The sequence below is a fragment of the Danio aesculapii genome, chromosome 5 (assembly GCF_903798145.1).
Source record: "Danio aesculapii chromosome 5, fDanAes4.1, whole genome shotgun sequence".
NCBI classification, from domain to species: Eukaryota; Metazoa; Chordata; class Actinopteri; order Cypriniformes; family Danionidae; genus Danio; species Danio aesculapii.
This window is the reverse complement of record NC_079439.1, coordinates 71,860,528-71,887,700: the sequence shown is the minus strand read 5'-3', so window position 1 is coordinate 71,887,700 and position 27,173 is coordinate 71,860,528. Positions and strand designations below refer to the sequence as shown.

The window sequence follows — 27,173 nt, the reverse complement described above, 5'->3', positions numbered from 1 at the left end:
TCTAGAGATGGTTGTGCGTGAAAATCCCAGTAGATCAGCAGTTTCTGAAATACTCAGACCAGCTCGTCTGGCACCAACAACCATGCCAAGTTCAAAGTCTCTTAAATCCCCTTTCTTCCCCATTCTGATGCTCGCTTTAAACTGCAGCAGATCGTCTTGACCATCTCTAAATGCATAAATACATTGAGTTACTACCATGTGATTGACTGATTAGAAATTTGCGTTAACAATTAAAGTGGCTGGTAAGTGTTCATTCATTCATTCATTCATTCATTTTTTTCTTCAGTTTAGTCCCTTTATTAATCAGGGGTCGCCACAGTGGAATGAACCGCCAACTTATCCAGCATATGTATTACACAGCGGATGCCCTTCCAGCCGCAACCCAACACAGGGAAACACCCATGCACTCTTGCATTCACACACATACATAAACTACGGCCAATTTAGCTTGCCAGAGAGTGTGTAGGCTTTAATTTAAATAAAGTAAAAACATCTACACTCATGTTAGCCTGTCTCTTTCTCATCCTGAGGTTCACATAATCTTAGATCCGGCCCGTATGCTGAACAGATTTGTTAAAGTAGTCATTGATAATTCAAGAACGCAATTCCTGCAATGATCCCAGTGAAAATAAATATCTGCATTGATCCCATTGGCTAGTCTAAACGCTCATCCAGTGATCTAATTGGACATCCAGACAGCTGCTCTGCCCTTTATAGTTATTATTTCACAATATTAAGTGATATTCCAATGCAAAACTAGCAAATATCTTCAGTTCAGTGTGCACTGTGGAAGGCAGAGGGAATAAGGGAACACTAATTCACCACAATAGGAATTAATCACACTTTATTGTCAACCAAATCACTATGTAAAAGTGTTTAAGTAGAGTTTTCGGTAACACTTCCCTACTGAAAAAAACAGCTTAAACCAGCCTAGGCTGGTTAGCTGGTTTTAGCTGGTAAACCAGGCTGGTTTTAGAGGGGTTTTGGCCACTTTCAGGCTGGTTTCCAGACATTTCCAGCCTGGTCTTAACTGGTCAGGCTGGGAGATGACCAGCTAAAACCAGCTTTACCAGCCTAACCAGGCTGGGAGCCCAGCCAAATCCAGCTATGTCCAGCTTAAACCAGGCTGGTCAAGCTGGTTTTAGCTGATCATTTTGGATCAAATGGCTGGAATCCAGCCTGGAAGTGGCCAAAACCCCTCTAAAACCAGCCTGGTTGACCAGCTAAAACCAGCCAACCAGCTTAGGCTGGTTTAAGCTGTTTTTTTTCCAATTGAGTTTAGTTTATGTTGCAATTCACAGCATTAACAAAGCATTAACCAACACTGCTAGCTTAATAAACTACTAATTAGCTGTTTATTATTAGTAAGGTGGATGTTGGGTTTAGGTTTTGGGCAGGATTAAGGATGCAGAATAAGATCATATTTTATAACTACTAATAAACAGTTAATCTATTAATAGGTAATAAGCCAGTAGTAAACAGCATGAATTGTGAGCTAAACTAAAATGTTACCAAGTTTTCCAGCCTTTAGACAGATGGAGCTCAGACAGAAGATTGTATTGCTGCCTAAAACAGCCCAAAGACTGCTATTATAACACCTGTACTCAAATCCAACAGCCACTGCTAAAACATTACAACATTTCTGACTGCTAAATGTATATCAAGGCTTCTACTAAAGTCAGTAATAGGGTCATTGCTGAAATTATAGTGATTGCAGATGGCTTTTTAACTTTTATGACTTGGCCTCTGCATGGCTGCGGTTCAGATGAGTTCAGAGATTACTGTAATCATAGCCTGTTTGGTCATTGCCAGGTAATTGGGAAAGCCATGCATGCCTGAGCCCGCGGCTAATGAACAGTAATTGGACGACTGCGACATTCAATGCGAAGTTGAACACAAGCGCTGCATGTGTTCGCTGAGCGGAGACACAAGAAGAAAAAAAGAGGTCGTGTTTTGACTACAGCTCAAGTGTGTTACGTCATTAACATCAGCTAGCCGTCATATCTAAGGACATCAACGAGGGCAAAGGATGATAGCAAAGATTGATTTATTTTCCGTTGGCTTAGTCCCTTATTTATGACAGGTTGCCACAGTGGAATGTTGCTTTTTTTTTACCCGCTTTCTGTTAACTTTCTTCACCAAACTCGAACCTTGTTGTTGTGGTCAACTCCTCTCTGCATCAAGTCTGCCCACGTACATGGCGAGCTACTGGACAAACTGTTAACAGCAGAAAAGCCGTCCATAATGCGGTAAGCGTTCAGCTGGTAGTGTGAAAAGGAACAGCGTAAACAGACCATTATCTGTGGTTAACTCTTCACAGTTGGCTAATAAAATTAACATTTTCTTGCCTGCGTTCATTATAACTGCCTGAAAATCCATTTTCTTCCCTTTGGATGTTTCAGCAAAGAGCATATCAGAGGTGAATTCCTCACAGACGATGGCTCTCGTTGACCCTAAAGTGTCGCGGGCAGACATTGAGCAATGATACTGATGCATCATCAGGCACAATCCAATATGTGCTGTCTGTGGAGCGTCACCTCAGACTTTCAGCCACACTGGGGATATGGCAACCCGTGCCAGCGGGTTAAGATGTTGGTGATGTAAATGGCAATTTAATGACAAGGGTACAAACTATAGTGCTGAAGGACTTAAAAGTATCAGGATGGTGGTGTGAAACCTTTTTTAAGTCTTATACCAACAGCGGACATAAGTACAGTTATAATAGTCATTTACTGTGGGAGAGCGCTACTATTATGTGACTATATTATCTTGAAATATGTTCATGGATATTTTTTATAAACATAATTTTCCCCAGCGACATGGTGGTTCAGTGGTTAGCACTGTCGCCTCACAGCAAGAAGGTCGCTGGTTCGAGTCCCAGCTGGGTCAGTTGGCATTTCTGTGTGGAGTTTGCACTCTCGCGTTTGTCCTTTTCTTTTTCTGAAAACATCAGATGTCGAAGACACGTCAATAATCACGCGCACAATATTATCATCAGCTCAAAAAGTTTGTTACTATCAAATATAGACGCGATCCCGAGCTCCCTGGAGAAAGTGAAAACAGCTTTTAGATGGACTCGTTCATCAAGACAACGACAAGGTTTGTTTGAGCTCGGGTCATCCATGGCCCGGTATTATATGCATATAGTATTACAGTGTAATGTCTCAGCTGTAGGGCTACAACTAAGAATTATTTTAATAATCGATTAATCTGTCGATTATTTTTTCGATTAATCGATGAATCGGATAAAAAAAAGAAAAACATTAATTTTTAACTGTTTATTCAAAAAGGCTCTTCCCTGAGCTGTGATAATGATAAAAAAAAATATATATATATAAAAAATAAAAATAATAATAATAGTAAAATAATAATATTAGGCGGTTAAAAAGCTGTATAATTGTGATATTATGACACGTCTTTCTCAGCGGGTTAAGTTCGAAAAAAAAAACGAAAGCACTTTTCTGACGGTCCCTTACTGAGAGCTCTGCTCAGCGCGAGCTCTCTCTGGCTCAGCACCCGACACCGCGCCAAAACTCAGTTTGATTTTCTCAGTTGCCACTCTAAAGGTAAACGAGCTAACGCTAACTTGTCATGCTTGTCAAGCTGGATAACGAGTAAAACATCACCACCAGGGACTAAGAGGGTCCTTACTTCAAAACGGAACAAAAGTAGGACCCTGCTGTTGAACTCCCTTTCTCCTCATCCCTGTCTATGAGGCTCCGAACTCTGTATCAGTGCTCGAGAGAGTCCGTGATCACTTCGCTCCGCGCTGAACTAAAGTATTTTTTAATAATCAAACGTCCCCATGTTGCGCGACACAACGAATCTATTATGAAATTCGTTTAGTAATTGATTTTTATCGATTTAATCAATTCGTTGTTGCAGCCCTACTCAGCTGTTTTTTTATGGCGGTTCTTTTGTTTTCATTCTGGCTAGCTTCACGAGCTCATGACATGTCTCTCTAACCAATCAGCGTTCAGCTGTGCGTGTAGCTCAACCTTTTGGTACCCTTTCTCGTGTTTGGTGCCCTTCAAAAGGTTGCCAAAAAGTGGTACGGTACGGTTCGGTATGCTTTTTGCCAGTGGAAACAGCCATAAAAGCATACCGAACCGTACCGTACTGTACCGTACCACTCAGTGAAAACGGGCCATTAATTAAGTATATTTTGTGAGTAAATTACATACAAATCAATGCAAAAGTGAGAACAGAGGTGGACTGCCGTCCCTCAGTGCAAATGACATGCAATGTAAAAAAACGTTTTGAAAATACCTGTGCTCATGTGGAAAAGGCCTTAATAACAATATTTTTACTATTGTTAGACTGAATTAGTTACAAAACAACTGTATAAAATGTTAAAGCATGAAGTGATTAACCATATAATATTAACTGTTCCCATCTAAATGTAAACTGTTACCTGAGCGAGAGAGATGAGAGAGAAAAGAGAGAAAGCCAAATGCATCAATCTAATTTGGGCTCTTCCTTGATCATGTGACCAAAGCCCAAATACTGAGGCATTCAATCTGACAAATCAACATAGAGCTTCATCAATGTTCATCAAACTGTTTAACCAGCCAAAATCCACACACATATCATCCAGGACTTGATTTTTAATCATCTCTTCTGCCTTCTGGAATTTGTATGGGCCATAATGGTGAAAAACACATGGTTTTGCAATAGAACGAATGCATAGGATAATTTCAACCCATGTTCACTGTGGATACGTTCCCAGGTCTACATTTCTGGGGAACCGTGAAATACATACCCAGAGCTACATCTGCTTGCAGTTTTTTGTTTTTGCAAATCCACCAGAGGCCGCTGTGTACACTTTTTGATGATCTCAAATTTCTCTCGTACGTGTCATTACATGTGTAAATTCATCAGAGGGCGCAATTTACCAGCCGATTTGAATGTTATCAATTGATTGAATGGGCGTTATCAGTGGTTATTAGCTAATAGAACTGGGCCAGTAGGGGCCTTCTACGCCTACTAGTAGGATTAGAAGACTGTTATCATCCATCCACATGATTAATCAGGTATAGATGCGGCCGGAAGTTAACAAAAATATTTAGATTATTTATTAAATTTCCCATTAATTGTATTTTATTTACATATACCCTATACCCCAACCCTAAACCCAACCATCACAGTAATGTAAAAACAGATCTGGATCTGGAGTCTTCTCTATTAGTATAGCTGATTAACCATGTGGGTGGATGATAACAGCCTTCTGAGCCTAGGCACAGAAGGCCCCTACTGGCCCATATCTATCAGCTGATAACCACTGATAACGCCCATTCAATCGAGTGATTGATTGATTGATTGATTGATTGATTGATTGATTGATTTTATTTTGACAATTCTAATAAAAATATACAAACAAGTCTAGTTAGACCAATTCATACATTATTTCAAAAACTGTCGAAGATAAAGAACACAAAAAAAGCCACAGGCTTATTTACATTGTGGTCCTCGATATTCTTAAACGAGCAAATCATAAATGGAGTGCAAACATCATCAGCTCAGCAACTCAGCACAACAAAATCCTCAAGTTCATCTGTAAAACAAACACTTTTTAATTTCCCTTTTAAAAACCCTCTCAATTTGAATCTCTTTAAAAATCGTGGGCAGAACAGTCCAAGCAGCAGAGCTAGCACACAAAAAAAGAATTTTCATCACTCTTAAATCTATATGAGTAAATATCCCTGCTACGCGTTCTTGTAGAATGACAATGTACCTCACTAACTAAAACGTAATAAGTAAGAAAATATTTTAGGACCATTTTCTTCAAAATCTTAAAAACCATCGCTAATTTAAAAAAATTTGACCCTATTCTCAACTTTTTAAATATTACTTTGACTATAATGTTTATTATTTAAATGTGTCAGTGGAGGTACTTCATAACAATTCTACACAACTTATTTTGAGCCGTCTGCTTTTTATTTTTCATTTTTTTAAAACTACCGCTGTACATTCGATAACATTCGATCACATTAGAAGTGAGCGCAATTTACACTTCAGCCGACTAATATGCATTCATTAATATGCACCCACCCCTTCCCTAAACCCAACCGATAGTGTTTTCAAAAGCAATCTAGAATAAAAAAAGCCATCACAGTCACGTGATTTCACCACATTTTCAGATTTTACCACATTTTCAACCTATTATTTATTTATTTATAAGGTTTTTTGTTGCTTAATATTAGTATTAATTTACAGTAAGGTAGGTCAGAGTTGCTGAAAACCTGAGAGATTTCAGCTGCTGTCTGGGCTTTCACTGCCAAACTACACCTCCTTTCTTCATGTGTTCAAAACTTTTACCTTTGACATTTCATTTAATTTCTTCATTTGTACACTAATTAGTTTTGTTTTCTTTGCATATATGGATTTCTTTGGTTGTTCCCAACATCCGGTGAAAATTTCAAGTCAATGGCACCTTTTACAAATATGTTTTCTGCAACCCAGGCTCATTCTGAAAACGTAGTCCTGTGGACGTTTCTGGAGACCGCGAAATACGTAGCCGGGGGTACGTCCGGCTGCATTTCATTTTTTTAAACGAACGCTGCGGGGCGGTGTGACGCCGTTCCTTTCGCCGCTTGCCGGCCGGCCGCTCGCCTCCCTGTGGAGGGCTTTCCCGCTGCAACCAGTTTGTCCGGTTAGCTATTCGTGTACTTCGGCGGACTCGAGGCGCAGAAAGGGGCTGACCACAACAACGACCGGGTTCGAGTCCGGAGAAGAGCGGTTCCAGAAATCAGGTAAGAAAACCAAATCCAAAAAATAAAGCGAACAAGTTCATCACAGGGTGAGAATGTGGTCAAAATCCGAAAACGTGGTAAAAATCTGACGAGGGCTTTTCTTTTTCTGGACGGCTTTTGTGAATCGTCGTTGGCTGGGTTTAGGGACGGAAGAATCATTCTGTCATCCAGGCAGGTGGAAGGTCGTTCGACAGCGGCCTCTAGCGGGTTTACGCGAGGACAGCGCGGGAGAAAGCGCACACAGCGGCCTCTCGCGGATTCGCGAAAACAAAAACTGCAAAAATACGTACCTCCCGGGACGTATTTCACGGTCTCCAGAAACGTCCTCGGGACTACGTTCTCAGAATGAGCCTGGGTTGGTTTTCTGAGTAAAAATGGTGACGTGTTCAATACTTATTTCCCTCATTGTATATTGAGTGACGTTGGTTTTTCTTGGATACAATTTTGGCTTTAAGAAAGATTTGTTTATTTTCTTAAATAAGATAAGGTTGCTTTTTGCAGTTTAATTACAAGTTTATCTGACATTAGAGGTGCAACTTTGTGAGTCAGAGGAAGCATTAGCAAGGTAAGGCTTATTTAGGAGGGTTTGGTTTCAATTTGTAAACAGAAGCCTTTGTTTGGATCATTAATGAAGGCACGCATTACACATACTGTACACACTTATATTGAGGCGGAAAACACAGACCTTGACTTTGGGAGGGTTCATCCAGTGATGCCTCATGATGCTGCCGGTGGTCATGTTACCCGGCAGAATGACCACATCATTATTGCTGTCCCTGCAGGACAACTCGCACTCTTCACCTGAGAAAACGAACAGACAGATGTAAAAACTCTGAAGAATCGGTGACACTTTATTTGAAGGAGATGAAACTTTTGTAATCATGATATGATGGCACATGGATAAGAAGGAGATTATTAAGACTTTATTTTAAGTCACAATTCATGCTATTAGCAAACCCTTAACCAAGACTGTTAGTTCAATAAACTATTAATTAGCTGCGTATTAAAAAGTTAGTAAGATAGTAGTTGGGTTTAGGTTATGGAAAGGATTAGGGATGTAGAATAAAAATCATACTAGGGCTGAACAATATATCGCTTGAGCATCGATATCGCAATAGTCACATCGCAGGATTAGATTATTTATGAAAGACTTAAAGACAAAGTACTGTCGCCTCATAGCAAGAAGGTTGCTGGTTCGAGCCTCGGCTGGGTCAGTTTGCGTTTCTGTGTGGAGTTTGCATGTTCTGCCTGCGTTTGCGTGTGTTTCCTCTGGGTGCTCCGGTTTCCCCCACAGTCCAAAGACATGCAGTACAGGTGAATTGGGTAGGCTAAATTGTCCGTAGTGTATGAGTGTGAGCGAGTGTGTATGGATGTTTCCCAGTGATGGGTTGAAGCTGGAAGGGCATCCGCTGCGTAAAACATGTGCTAGATAAGTTGGCGGTTCATTCCGCTGTGGCGACCCCGGATTAATAAAGGGACTAAGCCGAAAAGAAAATGAATGAATAATAAAAGATAAAGATATTATTAAATATTTGTATTTTTTAAATGATTTATACAATGATGAGCATGCTATTTTACATTTAATTGGTCCGTTTCTGTAGTTGAATACTGTTAGAGTCCCCCAAAGCACTGTTTATTTCACTTTTTTTGCTTTGTCGTATGTATATATGCTTGTAATTGATAATATTTTATGCAGATGTACTGCACTGACACAGACTTGATCATCCCAGTTGATCAAAATGAATGAATTATTTCTAAAAAGAGCTATTCAAATCTGTTGAAATTATATTCATGTCACAATATATATCCAAGTGTCCAGCCCTATGTTATACAGTTAATATCACAACATTAGTGATGTAATAAGCAGGTAATAATCCAGTAGTTAACAGCATGAATTGTGAATTAAACTAGTGTTACCATGAGATTTTATGCAGGGGATGTTAATAAGACTGTGATGAAACTTTTGTAATCATGACAGGACATGTGGCGTGAATAGTGATGAGATTGGTCATACTTTATTTGAAGTCACGAATTAAAAAACCCTTAACTAAGACTATTAGTTCAAAAAACAACTAATTAGCTGCGTTTTAATAGTTAGTAAGGTGGTAGTTAGGTTTAAGTTTTGGAAAGGATTAGGGATATAGAATAAAAATCATACTTTATAATAGGGCTGACAAATATATAATTGAGCACCAATATTGCAGCATGCGTATCCACAATAGTCACGTTAAAGGATTAGATTATTTATTAAAGACTAAAAGATATTAAGATATTATTAAATATCATTATTTTTTAATTAATTATGCAGTGATGACCATGTTATTGTACATTTGATTGTTCATTTTCTGTTCTTTAATTGCTGTTTATTTGACTTTTATTTTTGCTCCCACTTTAGATTAAGTGTCCTTAACTTCTATGTACTTGCCTAAAAAATGAAAACAATGTACTCACTGTGTTCATAATGAATTTGAGAACACTTGTGGTGCTCTTTAGTTGGGAAAGGGGTATGGATATGGACAGGTTTGGTGGTATGGGTAGGTTTAAGGGTGGGTTAAGGTGTAAGGGATGGTCAACAGTGTATTTAAAAATGTAATTACAGACGTTAATTACAGATGTAATCACATATAGGTATATAATCAATCATAAGTACACAGTAAATACATGTATTTACACAATAAGTACATTGTAATGAATTATTAATCTCGGTGTAAGTACATAGTAGTTAAGGACACTAATATAAAGTGGGACCTTATTTTTTGCTCTTTTGTTTTGATTAATGCTTGTAATTGACTATATTTTATGCAGATGCACTGCATATAAAAAGACTTGATCATCCCAGTTGATCAATATGAATGAAACCTTTCTAAAAAGAGCTATTCAGATCATGTTTTGACTTAAATTCATATTGCAATATATATCACAACAAAACAAATTGTCAAATATCGTGCTGCCCTACTTTATAACTACTAAAAACAGTTAATATCACAACAATAGTGAGGTAATAAGCAACCCTGCTGAAAAAGACTGCTTAAACCAGCCTAGGCTGGTTGGCTGGTTTTAGCTGGTCAACCAGCCTGGTTTTAGAGGGGTTTTGGCCATTTCCAGGCTGGTTTGCAGTCATTTCCAGCCTGGTCTTAGCTGGTCAGGCTGGAAAATGACCAGCTAAAACCAGCTAAAACCAGCTTGACCAGCCTGGTTTAAGCTGGACATAGCTGGTTTTGGCTGGTCAAGCTAGTTTTAGCTGGATTTAGCTAGTCATTTTCCAGCCTGACCAGCTAAGACCAGGCTGGAAATGACTGGAAACCAGCCTGGAAATGGCCAAAACCCCCCTAAAACCAGGCTGGTCGAACAGCTAAAACCAGCCAACCAGTCTAGGCTGGTTTAAGCTGGATTTTTCAGCAGGGAAGGAATAATCCAACAGTTCACAGCATGAATTGTGACTTAAACTAAAGTGTTAACATGAGATTGTATGCATGCTTATGATAACAATAAATGTTTATTCTGCAGAATTGTCGATGCTGCCTAAAGTCTCTAATTATTGCAGGACGACGTCTAAGGTAACTGTGGGTGAATCTCAGGTCAGACTTTACCATAAAAACAGACATTAATGAACACTGCGTCAATACAACAAAGCTAAAAACACTTGTGCTGATTCATGTTTTGCTGTAAACTGCAGTCTATTTCTTTCAGGATGTGTTGACGAATAAAAGGTTCAAATTTAATATAAATTTGAAATCTAAATCTTTTCGTAACATTATACATGTCTTTACTGCTGATTTTAATCGATTTAATTTGTCCTTCTTAAATAAAAGTATTAATTTCACTTTTAAAAATGATAATAATACAAATCCTGATGACTTTAAACTTGGTTCTCTTTCTCAGGAGTACAGCAGAGATTATTAATATACAGTACAATTTATATGGGCTGAATTTAAACAAAGAATTAATGCAAAACATTACTAAATTTGATTTGTTTGTTTGAAGGGCACCTATTTTACCTCTGTGTCAAGATTTTAGATAAGCCTCTAGAATGTGTCTGTAAAGTTTCAGCTCAAAACACCCATCAGATTATTTATTTTAGCGCTCCGAATATTGGAATTTTCTGCTCTGAACATACTGGAGCTGTTTTTATTGCCTGTGCCTTTAATGCTGGTTCTCCCCGACCACCATTCTCACATGCCTGTCAGAGTGTGCCTCAATCTCCATCTCAGCCTTGTCCGATAAACAGCACAGTGACAGACATGAAGGAAGAAGGTTTACGTTTGTGGGCATAGGCGGAGCGTGTGTAAGGCTGGGGAAGGCTTAGCCTCCCCCTGGCCAGAGACCACGGAGATAGCAGCAAAGAAAAAAAATGCATTGAAAACATGTAAAGGGTGTAAGGCGTAATATGAATGTAATTTAATGTTGATGATTAACACAACACTTTAGCTATTGTAAATTTGTCAATCAAATTTTAAGTCCCCCTCCGCACAAAAATGGAACTGTCCAACCCCGCACGTTACACTGATGAGCGCTGTTTATTACTGGAGTTCGCAGCTGCTCTGAAAACCAAACCAAACGTGCTGGCCAGCGGACTATTCTGATTTGCTGGTCAAGGACATGTGTAATAAAACGACAAATGAGTTATATGAGAGGGGTATAATAATATATTACACTGGTTTAACTTGTTTTCAGCATTAAAGGAAATTGGTAGTTTGATTGTAACGTAGTCTAGCCTATAGTGTAGTAATCTTGTTTAGGCAATGGTTTGGGGTTTTACATTTTAAAGGTCAAATATTTATTGCTGCATTACAAGTTCAGTTTTCGATTGGCCTCGTGAAAAAGATAATTATTTCGTATTCTCAGGGCCGGCGCATCCAGAGGCGACCTAGGCGGCAGAATAGTGAGGGCTGCGTCCTCTCTAATATTAATTATTATTGGTAACAGTAATAAAAGCAACAAAGAGTAATACTTTCATTTGAAACTGCATACAGTAAGTAATAAATAAATATTTAATAAATAAGTATTTAACAATTTTTAAATATTTAATAAGTGCCGTCTTGATGAACAAAATAATTTTAATTCGATTTTTAAATAAAAGTAATAATAACAAAAAATAAATAAACTGACCCCAAACTTCTGACCGGTAGTGTAGATCAGTGGGTTAGATAATAAAATAATTGAATGTGCGTGGTGAATATATAACAGACGTTTGTTGATAGGCGGTGCTTTTGTCAAAACCTCTTCTTGGTCGGTCGCAAATCTTTTTAAATGCATTAAAGGGCAGCGCATATATTAGCCTTACCCTGGAGTTTGTTCACCCTCCGCCTATGTTTGTGGGAAATACTACAGTAAGAACTTTCCCAAGGATTATCTGATGTATTTGTTGTGGAGTTAATTCAAGCCTTTCTGCAATGATGAGTAACACACAATGTCATTACAAAGTTCAGGCACAAACACAGAGATTACGTTTAGCTTTGCACTGTTTTTGCACAGCAAATGTGACAGGATACATGTTAATATCCACTGCTGTATGGATATCCGTTATGTTAATGTACAAAATAAACCGGGACTGAAGCATCTTCTTTTATAATTGTACTAACATGCGGCTAAAAAAACATTGTAAACTTGTAAAACTCACTCTTGATCACATTTGATGATGACTGATGATCACAGAGCGCTGAACAGATCTGTTAATCCCGGTTGCTTTGTGCATGTCCTGTCTTGTTGATATGATTATACGTGTTACTATGGAGATATGTTAATATGCGGCTGTCAATCAATTCGGTGGGTGGGGAAACCATACTTGTACAGTATGTCACGTTGCGGCCGGCCTCAAAATGGGAGGGATTTGGATCTTATTTTAACATCAGGAAATATGAAAAAGAGACTTATTGTGTTTATATCACCCCAATATGACTGTGGACACACTATACTACACACAGTTCTGTCCAAACAGCTTACAAAAAATGATTTTCATCATAGGTGCCCTTTAAATTCAGTAATGTTCAAATTAATTTGTTTGGTTTAGTAAATCCAATGATTTTTTTTTTCATCAGTGTGCAGCTCAATGTCTTTGAACGGCCCCTTGGTGTCAAGTAAGGTTTTTTGGATTTAGATTTGATAATTCTACTCACAACTTAAATATTAAGTGAAAAATGTCATAGAAATTAGTCCAAGGCGAATGTTTGTGGTGAGAGTTTGCACCTATGCCGTGTCCCTTCTTGCAGCTGACGCGGATGCTGGGATGCAGGTTTTGAGGTAGAGAGCACTGGCCCTTCAGTTGAGGACACAGGCGGAAACTTCCAGTCCAGTTGCCATCTTTTCTGCAGCGGATCACATTAGAGCCCGCACCCTGAGAAAGACACAAAAACACACACTTCACATATGCTGTATATACGGTGATGCACAGCATAAATAAATCCCCCCTTTATAAAAGAAACACCCCTTTTACAAATGAATATTTTGTCTGTATTTACTGAGAAATTTATTTATTTTTTATTTATTTATTTTGTTTATTTATTTATTTATTTGTTTGTTTATTTGTTTATTTTTTATTTATTTATTTATTTGTTTATTTTTTATTTATTTATTTCATTTACTTATTTATTTTATTTTATTTTATTTTATTTTATTTTAGTTTAGTCTATTTTATTTGTTTTTTTTTTATTAAATTATATTAAATACAATTTCAACTTAATTTGATATTTGTTGATGTTTCTCTTGATTTTTATCTTTATTAAAAATATACATATATTTTTCCCTAACATTAATTTTGGGTGTACCTTTTTTGGTCCATTATTTTAAGTTATTTTGTTACTTAGCTCTAGTTTTGACTAATCTAGCAGTGCGATATGGCTGTATATCAGCATTGGTGTGAGGCGTGTGTTGGCTCAAGGCAAGAGGCAGAGTGCCTTAGTGTCCCACCAGTGACGATATACAGCCACATCGCACTGCTACAAGTGTGATATTGCATTTATACAACAGTTCAACTGCATAATCTTGTATATAAAAAAGAAAATCAAACAAAGAGAGTCTCAAAAACCCTTTTGTATGAGGAACTACTTTCTTCCGCCGTTCATACACATCTGCAGCTGACATTAGAACAGCAGAAACCGTTGCTCATTCACCAATGTCACTTTAGAGCTAGTGTTTGAATGATTCTCTAGCGTAATGTCTAAAGTGATGACAAACAGGTGATTTTGATTCTCACATTTAAGATTATAAGGCTGATCAGCATGAAATGCCATTAGTCTACAGAAATTTCCCAGTATTTCTCTGTTGCACTGAGGAGATCACAATAATTAACCCTGAAAAAGCCAAATCAAAGCTAACACTGGCAGATTACTATGGTATAAATACAGCACTACAACATACAAAAGAGAGAGATCGACTTAGAATGTCATTTACCTGTTTAATAATGATTTGATCAGCTGTAGATTAAAATTTTTTTGTTTTTCTTCCCTAAGAACTTATTATGTGGTCCCTATCGCCATCTTGTGGCGGAACGTCAACTGCCTTTGCTCTGCTCAGTATGACAGGCTGTTAAATCTCAGATAACATAAATATTTAAAATAGCCACTATCCTTATAAATAAACTGCATAATTGCAATCTAAACAACTACATTCTCACCTAAAAGCCTCAAAAGTACATTATGTTGTCCAGCAGCTGCAATATTTGCCAAACTGTAGTGAGTTCATTGATCTGCTGTCACTATGTGGGCGGAGTAATACACAAGAGTGAAGAGGCTGTCCGAGTGCTGATAAGGCAGAATATCACACGGCTATCAGCCAATCAGATTCGAGAACCAGACAGAACTGTTGTATTAAAACAAATACATGCACAAGAACGCCTTAAAATAAGTTTAAACTAGTCTTTTTTTCTTAAATGAGATATTTTTAAGGAAGTACTTTTTCTGCTGAACTAAATGTATACTGATTTAATCATGTTCACATATTTATAAGTAGAAAACAAGACAAAATATTTAATAACAGATTTTTTTAAAGGACTTACATTGAAACACACATTGTGTCAAATGTACAACAGTAAAGTGTGTATGTATTGCTGGAAAATTCAAGGTCCTATAGCGACAATCAGAAGCATAAATAAATAAAAACAAAACATGAATCATAAAACAAAGACAGCTGCACATTTGTAGATATTCGTGCAACATAACGCAGACCTGTTTGCATGGTGGAGGTTGTGTGAGTGTGTGATTGGCTCCGTCGCAGTCGATCCAGCAGGTGCTGTCGAACCTGAAGCCGTCTGTGCACTGATACATCCCATAATAGACGGACGGAGGAGCGGGACAGGTGACGGCTTCACATGAGCCCTGCAGCCAGCGCCCGTCCTCTGTGCACTGACGCTTGAACGCCCTCCTGAAACAAACAAAAACACACGTTTCACACAGTCAGCAAAACCACTCATTGCTCTGATTATAAAAAAATACACTCCAAAAATATTACTGCAGCTTGTTCAAACTACTTATTTAAAATGAGCGGAAACAACTCAATTCTTGAGGGTTTTTTTTTTTGAGTCGGGGCAACAAAAACAAGTAAACATTGTAAACAAGTAATTATGCAGGAATTAAAAGGTAGTAACTAATTGAGAAGGACTGCATGATGGCTAAGGGGTTAGCACTGTCGCCTCACAGCAAGAAGGTCGCTGGGTCAGTTTGCATGTTCTCCTCGTATTGGTAACAGCGGTAACAGCGGTAACAGCGGTGAAGCCATCCATACGAGGGTAATCTGTTAGCTGGTAGCGCGAAAAGGAACAGCATCATACCGCTCTGTAGCGTTCGATTTAAAGACAAAATGCAGCCATACGTAGCTCTGGCTACATAATTTATGATCTCCAGAAATGTACACGGAGGTACGTTTTCAGAAGGAGCCTGTGTTGTTAAAGTGCTATATTGTTTGGGTTAGTGTTGTATATTATACTACAAAAAAAATTCTGTTATTTTACAGGCTTATTTCTCTATATATTATACATTTTATTATTTCAAACTACTAAAATCTCCATAAAAGTCACTCTGTTAAACTGTCGAGTTGAATTTACATCATCAAAAGTCGACAGAGCAGAGATCTACATCCCATGATGCAATTCACAACCGCAAATAAACAGAGAAGATGTGTTTTACAGTGCAGGCTTAAGTGGCTGTGTTTTTCAGCTGCTGAATTCTGACCTCTTTGGCTTGTTGGCCACGTGGTATCCAGGTTTGCACTTGTATTTGCAGAGCGTTCCTACTTTGAGTCCGGTGTCGTTGCAGCGTTTGGTCTGCAGGACGGCGTTTGGGACGGGAGGAGGAGCGGGACAGCGGAGCTCACATAATGCCTCCGGAAAGGACCACAGGCCGTCCTCCATACAGGTCAGAGTGTTATTAGTGCCTACACACACAAATCAAGCACGTCAAGATTAAAATGCATGCATGCACTTATTTTTTTCTTTAACTTTGTTTTTTGTAAGGTCTCATTAAAATGGTCAGTTATGGCAGTAAACTAAAAATATTAAAATTAATAAATCATAAAATAAATAAAATACTGAAAAATTTAAAATTAAAAAAAGAATAAAACATCAAATGTACCACAACTGCTTTTAAAAGAAACAATAAAATAAATGAAATACTGAGATTAAAATAAATAAATTAAATAATAGAAAATATATAAAAAAAAAACAAATCAAATGTACCACAACGTCTTTCAAATAAATAATCCAATCAATAAAATATTGAGATTTTGCTGAATTAAACTAAATTAAATTAAATAAAATGTAAAATTATTTGAAAGAAATTAACAAATATTTTAAAAAATCAAATGTACCACAACGTCTTTCAAATAAATAAAACAATCAATAAAATATTGAGATTTTGCTGATTAAATTAAATTAAATTAAATTAAATTAAATTAAATTAAATTAAATTAAATTAAATTAAATTAAATTAAATTAAATTAAATTAAATTAAATTAAATTTTTTTACAAATATTAATAACAAAAATCAAATGCACCACATCTTTCAAATATATAAAACAATCAATAAAATACTGACATTTTGACAAATAAAATAAAATAAAATTCAATTAAATTACATTAAATTTATTAAAATTAAATTGAAATAAAATAAATACAGATATATTTAAAAAAATTAATCAAATGTAGGCTTTCAAATAAATAATAAAAAATACTGAAAAAAAAAAAAAAATATATATATATATATATATATATTTATAAATGTACCAGAGCTTCTTTGAATAATGATAATTATAAGGCATGTTTCTTGAACACCAAATATTTAAACTGATTTCTGAAGGATCATGTGACTTGAGTAGAAATAAATTACCATTTGAATAAAAATGCATACAATAAACTTGCAATAATTTACAATAGTAATGATTTCTACATATAATTGTGGGTAAAAGTTACTTAATTATGTCTTATTAAGTAATAAACTTAACGCAAACATTTTAAGATACATTTATATGAGAGGTAAAATGACATTATATTTATATATATATATATATATATATTTTCTCAAAAAAAAATTATTTTATTAAGATAAAATTAGGTTAAGAGAATTTGAGTCTATTTTTCACTTTAAACAATCTACAGAGTCAAGATGTTTGGCATTAAAAATAATTAAAATAATTAAAATAAATAAATAAATAAACAAACGAGTAAATAAGTAAATAAATGAATGAAGGAATAAAATAAATAAATAAACAAATAAATAAATAAACAAATAAGTAAATAAATACATAAAAAATAAAAAATAAACAAAAAAGTAAATAAATAAATAACATAAGCAAACAAACAAGTAAATAAATACATAAATAGGTAAATAAAATAAATAAACAAACAAGTAAATAAATTAATTAATAATTAAATAAGTAAATATATAAATAAATAAATAAATAAATAAATAAACAAACAAATAAGTAAATAAATAAATAAATAAATAACTAAATAAATAAATAAAATAACAAACAAATAAGTAAATAAATAAATAAATAAACAAACAAGTAAATAAATTAATTAATAATTAAATAAGTAAATATATAAATAAAAATATAAATAAAATAAACAAACAAATAAGTAAATAAATAAATAAATAAATAAAATAAACTAACAAATAAATAAATAAACAAACAAGTACATAAGTAAATAAATAAATAAATAACATAAGCAAACAAACAAGTGAATAAATAAATAAAATAAACTATAAAACGAACTGATTTTCATCTTAATGTGCTACGCTGTAACTCACAAATTACTTGGTGAATGGATTATTGGATTATTCGAAAAAAATTATTATTTCCATTATCCTGTAAAGGTTCATTAGAAAAAATTTAAGTAAATTTATTAAAAGGCCAACATGGAAATTAAAGGAATAAATCTATTTCACCAGGTAATCCTAGTGTTGAAAGAGTAGATAGCTAATAGAGTTTCTCACCCACGAGCTGCGCGGGCTCTTTACACTGAAACGTGCTCTTCTTCCCATAAGTGGTGCCTTCTGGGAAATCAAAGATTGCCGGGTGAACGTGGTATTTATCAGGGAGCCCACAGTCGACCGGCTCACAGGAAACCTGCTTATTCCACTTCCTGTCCGCGCAGGTGATGGTCACGCTCGAGTCCGTCTGCACATTAAAAACATCAGATGTTCAACACATTCAGAAAAGTTCATCTACAAGTAGGCCCACACGGAAATCCGCAGATTTTTAGTCCACCATTGAGTCTGTTTATTTACTTGAGTAAATGTGTGTACAATCATATTTATTCAGTTTGTAAGTTAATTTGAGTAATATTATTGACTGATATGAAAGTGTTCATTTGATTTATTCACAATACAGTTTGTACAGTAATATTTTCTGTCATTTAGTAGAGATATTATACGAGACTTGCTTTGTTTACCAAATAAAGTGGATGTAATTAGATTAGCATTGTAAATATTAAATATACGTTAAAAAGTATTACTTTTTAATTTAATAATATATTAAGTTTTAAGTTAAGATACTCCCAAAATAATTCTGCACTTTGAGCTTTACTATGGTCCATCTAGAACAGTGATGCACAAACTAAGGCCTGCAGGCCAAAGTTGGCCCTTTGTCTCCTTTGATTTGACCCACCAGAGGGAAAGTGATTGGGAAAGGTTGGGAAATGCCTTTACAGAGATTCTCATTTCTATATTAATGTAAACTTTGGTTTGTTTGTTTTATTGTTAAGAAACAAAAAAGCAAACTGAAATTAAATGTTTTAATTAAATAAATCACAGATTTTAAATGAATGTACATACTCTCACAAAGAATAGGAGACAAAGCAGAAGACATCAGTGTGCAAATCAAGCATGCCTAGTGTATTCAGCATTAAACTCCGTTGCTTTGTAAGTGGAGTTTTTTGTGTGGTTTTATTGAAATAGGTTTGTTAAAATAATATACATTTTCGGAAAAATTCGAATGCATTATTAAATACAGATGAAGCTTTTTTTTCTATTTATATTTAATTTTCATGGAATAAAAAATAAGCATGGCAACCTTAATGTAATACAGTTTGCGATGTTTACTTTCGGCCCACAGCTCTCAATAAAGCTGGGATTTTGGCCGTTCATAAGAAAAAGATTGGGCACCCCTGATCTAGAAAGTCGCATGCTAAAAGTCTAAAAGTTATGCATTATAGAGTAATGAGAAAGAAAAATTATACTGAGGTCTTCAAAACATGTTTTTGCTGTAAAACTTCAGATTGGGTTACAATTCTGAGGATTAACAAACCAATAACCAACACTACAAGCTTAATAAACTACCAATTAGCTGTTAACTAATAGTTATATGGTAATAATTGGGTTTGGCTTTGGATAGGATTGGGGATGCAGAATAAGATCATGCTTTATAGCTACTAATAAACAGTAAATTTTGACACTAGGCAGATAGTAAGCCAGTAGTTAATAGCATGAGTTGTGACCTAATTTAAAGTCTTGCCTATTTGCATGAGGTATGAAGAGCTGTTTAGATCTGCATTGTGTTGCTTGATGAAATGCAGATAGATAAATAAATAAATAAATAAATAAATAAATAAATAAATAGATAAATAAATAAATAAATAAATAAACAAACAAACAAACAAACAAACACATACATACATACATACATACATACATACATACATACATACATACATACACACATACATACATACATACATACATACATATTATGTAATAATTATTTAGTATTTATTTATTTATGTATTTATTTTATTTTTATTTAACATTTTATTTATTTATTTTTAATAAAATAAATAAATAAATAAATAAATAAAATATTTAAAAATACATTAAATGTATTATTTTATATATTATTTGTTTATTTATTTATTTAATATTGTATTTATTTATTTTATATCTCCTATATTTATTTGTTTATTTTTATTTATTACATATTTTGTTTGTTTATTTATTTATTGTATTTATTGATTTATTCATTTTATATTTTATTTATCTATTTCATGTTTTATTTATTTATTTTTAAATAAATAAATAGATAAATAAAAATAAATAATAAAATAAATATAATATAATAATTATTTATTTATTATATCATATAACATTTATTTATTTACCTATTTTACATTTTAGTAATCTACTTATGTATTTATTTATTTATTTTATTTTATTTTTTTATCTTATTATTATTATTATTATTATTATTATTATTATTATTATTATTATTATTATTATTATTATTGCCCTGAAAATTTGTCTGTATATTGCATCTTAACACAGAAGTCAGTTGGCAATCAATGCAGAGTTGAGTTTCCTGAAGGAGTGGTGTGTGTGTGGTGTGGCTGTCCACATATAGCGTTTCAAATCAGTCACTTATGAGCTCCCATTTCACAAAAGACACTGCCTAGGTAGACAGCAGAAAGTAAGACAACTCACTCGTTTGAAAGCCAGCGACCAGAGCTAAAATCCAAAGTCAAAACATGCTCATCTTTCCCTACAGCGCCAGTGTTGTGATAAGAAGAAGTCAATGTGTGTAGTTTGGACACCGCTGCACAAGAAAGGTTGGCACGTACTCTTGACCAAAACTAAAAAATGAGTCAAATGAACTGCTTTGAACATTCATAATTATAAGGCAGGTTTCTTGAAGACCAAATCAGCATAATAGACCGAAGAATCATGTGACACCGAAGACTAGAATAAATGACCTATTACATAAATTAAAATGGCAATAATCTTCTTTATTGATTTTACTTTAGGTATATGATGATGACTAATAACTGACAAAAACTGACTTTTTAGGTACATTTGGGCACTAACATGCACCTTTGAGGTACCACTGTGGACTCTTTGGGTACAAATTTGTATCTTTTGAAAAGGTACTGCCGCAGTGACAGCTCCTGTACCTTTAATTCTGAGAGTGTACGAAAGGCAAAATAAAATGAAATGAAATGAAATGAAATGAAATGAAATGAAATGAAATGAAATTAAATTAAATTAAATTAAATTAAATTAAATTAAATTAAATTTCACATTAAACAATCTAATACATTGGCAATTTATTTAGATTGATAAACAAGTTTTTTGCATTAAAAATAATATAAAATAAATAATAAAATAAAATAAAACAAAATGAAAAGAATTTGAGTGTATTTTTCTTGCATTAACAAAAATAATATTAAATAAATCCTCTTATTTATTTGCATTGACAAAAACAAGATGTTTTTGCATTAACAACATTTTTTATTAAAATAAATAAATAAATAAAATAATCCTCTAATTTATTTCCACTGATGAACAAGCTTTTTTGTATTAAAAATATTATAAATAAAATAAAATAAAATAAAATAAAATAAAATAAAATAAAATAAAATAAAATAAAATAAAATAAAATAAAATTAAATTAAATTAAAAATTAGATAAAGTAAAATAAAATAAAATAAAGTGAATTTGAGTGAAATCTATACATTTAAATCTATACTTTATTTGCCTTGATAAACATGATTTTTTTGCATTAACAAAAAATAAATAAATAAATAAATAAAGACAATTTGTGAATTTTTTACATTAAACAATTTATTAAATCCTCTAATTTATTTGCATTTATTAACATAAATGACTAAATAAATGAACAATAAAATAAAATAAATAAAATAAAATAAAATAAAATAAAATAAAATATAAAAAATAAAATAAAATAAAATAAAATAAAATAAAATAAAATTAAATTAAATTTAATTAAATTAAATTAAATTTGAATGAGAATTTGAGTGTATTTTTCACTTTTAAAAATATTTTTTATTTTATTTATTTTATTTTTATTTATTTGCATTTAAAAAATACAATCCAAAATCCAAACAACACATCTTTCCCTACAGCGCCAGTGTTTTGATAAGATGACAATGTGTGTAGTTTGGACACCGCCTCGCAAGAAATGTCGGCACGTACTCTTGACCAAAACTCTGTTATTTGAAAAATGCCCCGAAATGGCCTGACATCTGGTTACAGCCTTCCAAACATCTTTGAGCCAGGATTTTGCTGTAATGCCTCATCTCACAACTTCACCGTATAATGTGCTTTTAAAATACCTAAAGAGGCTATCTTGCGAGATCTGACTTCAATAAAGCAACAAGGGTAAAATAAAGAGGAAAATAAGACTTAAAATTCAACAAAAACTAAGCAAGCTGACAAAAATCATCTTCTGTTCCACTATTTTGATTAGGTGCATCAATTTAAAAACAAATAACATTTAGGTGGTTTGAGTTAGGCTGTACGGTGGTGCAGTGGGTAGCACGTTCGCCTCACAGCAAGAAGGTTGCTGGTTTAAGCCTTGGCTGGGTCCGTTGGCATTTCTGTGTGGAGTTTACATGTTCTCCCCGTGTTGGCGTGGGTTTCCTCCAGGTGCTCCGGTTTACCCAACCAGTCCAAAAACATGCGATATAGGTGAATTGGGAAGGCTAAATTGTCCGTAGTATATGTGTATGAATGAGTGTGTGTGTGAATGAGTGTGTATGGATGTTTCCCAGTGATGGGTTGCAGCTGGAAGGGCATCTGCTGCGGAAAACATATACTGGAAAAGTTGGCGGTTCATTCCGCTGTGGCAACCCCAGATTAATAAAGGGACTAAGCCGAAAAGAAAATGAATGAATGAATGATTTGAGTTAATCCATGTCATCTGCAACAGTATTTTAAGACGATCAAAATCTGAATGACACAGAATTAATGTAAATTTTACATGAACTGAATCAAATAATTACAACATTTAAGCAATTTACACAATCATCCTGAAATTAACAACCCAGGCTTATTGGAGATATGTGCCCAGAGCTACATTTTTGAGAACCGACAATAATGTACCCTGAACTACGTTGTGTTGCAGTTTTTATTTTCACAAATCCACTAGAGGGCGCTGTGTGCATTTCTGACAATCTCAAATAAGTTATTGGGGCACGTTTTTCTCATACATGTCATTTTTGGTGAATCCACCAGAGGGTGCTGTGTACATTTCTGCACATATTATTGTCCTTCTCATACATCTCCATAAGAGAATTCAGTCTTCTACTGCAAGAATTCATGCTTCTAGTACTGCGTTTTGGGGGTTTCATTATACTTCGTTTCTGGAACCATCCTTCACCACCCTGTTTTGTCCGTTTTACACATAAAATGCAGACATATGTACTCGCGAGCACATATTTCTCGGTTCACAAAAATGTAGCCCTGGGTACATTTTTCTAATGAGCCTGTGTTGGGAAATGCAATGCCTCTGCCTCTGTGCTTAATTTGTGAATTGCAAGGAACAGGATCGTGGAAACAGATCCGACATGGTTTATGGCGGGGCATTGGATGGCGGAGGGGTGTCGCGGACAAAAGTGAAGAGCGGGGGGTTGTCGCGGACAAACGTGAAGAGGGTTGGGGAGTCGCGGAAGAAAGTGAAAGTGAACAGCGGATGGGGCAGGAGGGCGGTTGATGAGGGGATCGGTAAAATGAGAATTTCAGAGGAGCCAGATCCGGATGTGTTCCAGATCAAATGAAGCCCTGCTCAGCCATGTTTTTGCAAAATGTATAATAAGCTGCTTTAGGGACATTTTGTTGCACGTTTCAAGTGATAAGTGGAGTTTATTTATAAACTAATTTCAAGAGGATGACGTGCTTATGACTGAACATATAATTCACCAATTAGACAATTCCTTAGTCACTATAAATACCTTAAGTTACATATAACAGTCATCTTCGTTTTGAAGAATCCCCCCTACCACCCTACTCCTCCTCCTTTCCTGGATGGGTGGCATGGTGGCCCAGTGGTTAGCGCTGTTGCCTCACAGCAAGAACGTCACTGGTCCTTACTAAGCCAGCCGATGTTTCTGTGCAAAGTTTACACATTCTCCCTGTGATCGCATGGGTTTTACCAGAGTTCCCTGGTTTCCTCCCACCGTCCAAAAACACCTTGCCGCTGATATTTGACTTTTCAGCTTAGTCCCTTTATTAATCTGGGGTCACCACAGCGGAATGAACCGCCAACTTATCCAGCACATGTTTTACGCAGCTGATGCCCTTCCTGCCACAACCCATCACTGGGAAACCCATACACACTCATTCGCACACATACATACACTACGGACAATTTAGCCTACCTAATTCACCTTTACCGCATGTATTTGGACTGTGGGGGGAAACCGGAGCACCCGGAGGAAACACACGCAAACGCAGGCAGAACATGCAAACTCCACACATAAACGCCAACTGACCCAGCCGAGGCTCGAACCAGCGACCTTCTTGCTGTGAGGCGACAGCACTACCTACTGCGCCACTGCGTTGCCATCGATATGCATATTTGCAAATGAATTATTTCATCCTAAAACTGTCGTCATCAAGCACGTTTTTAGTTGATAAAATCAGTTTGGATTAGTTGATGAAGCAGGAATCCAGCATTCGATACACACGCTATTGATAATCTCAGGCAGATATTCTTTCCCTCTCATAAATTTCAGTCTATTCTTCGATTATCCGATATACCACAGCGATATCTTCTTACCAGGTCATTACTCACTTTTCTGTACAGAACATATGCTTTCCACATGCTAAACTCAATCAATATGTTCAGAATATCTGGGGAGAATTCCCGAAAGCGCCCAAACTAAGAGTGAGTGCTGAATTACAATAAATTATCACATCAGACAAGGTCATTTATGGCATGAAGGACATATGGGTGTATGCAGGTTAACTGCTGATCTATAGGCACGTGGGCATCAGAGCCAGAGTTACATAATATCCTGAATTTTGACAAGGAAACCTCTCATGTTCAGTGTCTGTTCAAATACAATTCAACGTACAGTATGAAGCCAAAAACCAGAAATCACTTACTTTAAATTACCCACAGGCCTTATTTCATGCATTATACAACTTAGAGGCTTTTAAATACATAAAATACACTGCTAATACCCCTCTGAGATTTTCTTGGGGTAGAATAGGGATGCAGATTACGATCATACTTTATGAACAGTTAACACAGGGCTCAGCATAGTTGAGTGCACCCCATTTTGAACTTGAATAGTTGGTAACACTTTATGATAACTACACACTATAAATCATTTATTAAGCATTAGCAAATAGTGAATCCATTATGTGTTAAGCATTAACTCTACATTAATAAGCGTTAGTAAGCAGCTACAAATGCAGCTACAAATGCTGTATTCTTGACTTATAAACATATTTATAATGTGCTTAATACTTGTACTTTCATACTTAGTTAATGATTTATGTTTTATTACTAAATTAAGTATCGCATTATTAACAAACCATTTGTATTTAAGAGTAGTTGAGGGTTTTTAGGATCATTCAGAATGAGTTAGTAAATGATTAATAAACTACTGAAATCAACGTTTATATGTCTCATTATTCAGGCATATGTTAAGGGTTACTATGTATGTTAATAAATGCTTTATTAACTCAACTTCATCTAGTTTTGTGACCTAATCTAAAGTGAGGACTCTTTATGCTTTTTAAATCCCTTATAAATGACAAATTAAGGCTCAGTTAAATTCTAAACAGGAAAAATGACATTATTCATTCCTTTTCATTTAAAGATACACAAATAAAACTGTACTTCAAATGAAAAATAAATCTTTGCAACCTTCTCTAAAATTAAATACCTGCAGAGTTTAAACATTGCATCTTATCATATTGTTGAATTATTATATTGTTGTTGTTGTTTTATCCAGTTTTATGCCGTATTTTGACTCCTGTTATTTGGCAATGTTTAAACTTTACAGTCATTTTATTTCTTAGATAAGATTGCAAAGATTATTGTTGATTTGATTCTGAGCCTTTAATGGTCATTTATAAGGGATTTATAAAGCATAAATAGTCTTCACTTTAGATTAGGTCACAAAATTGCATGAAGCAAATAAAGCATTTATTAACATATTAGTTAACTATTAGTATATTCCTGAATAATGAGACATATAAATGTTGATTTCAATAGTTTATTAATCATTTACTAACTCATTCTGAATGATCCTAAAAACCCTCAACTACTCCTAAATACAAATGGTTTGTAAATAAAGCGATACTTAATTTAGTAATGAAAATAAATCATTAACTAAGTATGAAAGTACAAGTATTAAGCACATTATAAAGGTGCTTATAAGTCAAGAATACAGCATTTGTAGCTGCAGTTATAAACTGCTTACTAACGTTTATTAATGTAGAATTAATGCTCAACAAATAATGAATTCACTAGATGCTAATGCTTAATAGATGACTCGTAGTCTGTAGTTATTATAAAGTGTTACCGAATAGTTTTATCCATTTCTCAGTGGCAAATATTTGGTGCATTTAAACAAAACAGATTTATTAAACAGATGTATTTATTAAAATAGTATTTTAGTCACCGAACATATTCAGAAATTAAAAGATAATACAATTAAATTCCGGCAAAATATTGAAAAAAAAAAACATTACATCCTACAAAACTTCAACTAAAAATATACATTTTTTTGCTTCTTTTGATTTTTCCTCTTTTTTAAATTCATTTATTATTTTATTATTTATCATTTATTATTTTTCTCTAACATATACACTTGGGTTTTCTAGTTTTTAAACTGTTATCGTAAGTTATTTTGTCAGATTAGCTCCAGATTTGGCTTCAGTACTGACTAATCTAATGTACATGCACAGATATAACATTGTATAGCTTCCTATTAAAAATATGAATTTAAAAGAAGGTCGCTGGTTCAAGCCTCAGCTGGGTCAGTTGGTGTTTCTGTGTGGAGTTTGCATGTTCTCCCTGCGTTTGCGTGGGTTTCCTCCGGGTGCTTCGGTTTCCCCCCACAGTCCAAAGACATGCGGTACAGGTGAATTGGGTAGGCTAAATTGTCCATAGTGTATGTATGTGTGCGAATAAGTGTGTATGGGTTTCACAGTGATGGGTTGCGGCTGGAAGGGCATCCGCTGCGTA

General features: G+C 34.6%; 1 protein-coding gene across 1 annotated transcript in view; it reads right to left on the bottom strand.

Annotated features, from left to right (window-relative positions):
• The window catches only part of pappaa (pregnancy-associated plasma protein A, pappalysin 1a), a 183,487-nt gene that overhangs the window by 39,543 nt on the left and 116,771 nt on the right, over nt 1-27,173 (bottom strand). Inside the window, exons 16-20 of the mRNA XM_056458871.1 lie at nt 18,179-18,362; nt 15,917-16,118; nt 14,915-15,110; nt 12,939-13,086; nt 7,438-7,553 (exon numbers count right to left, since the gene is read on the bottom strand). Coding sequence (XP_056314846.1) covers nt 7,438-7,553; nt 12,939-13,086; nt 14,915-15,110; nt 15,917-16,118; nt 18,179-18,362 — 846 coding nt within the window. The remainder of the gene's footprint in view (nt 1-7,437; nt 7,554-12,938; nt 13,087-14,914; nt 15,111-15,916; nt 16,119-18,178; nt 18,363-27,173) is intronic.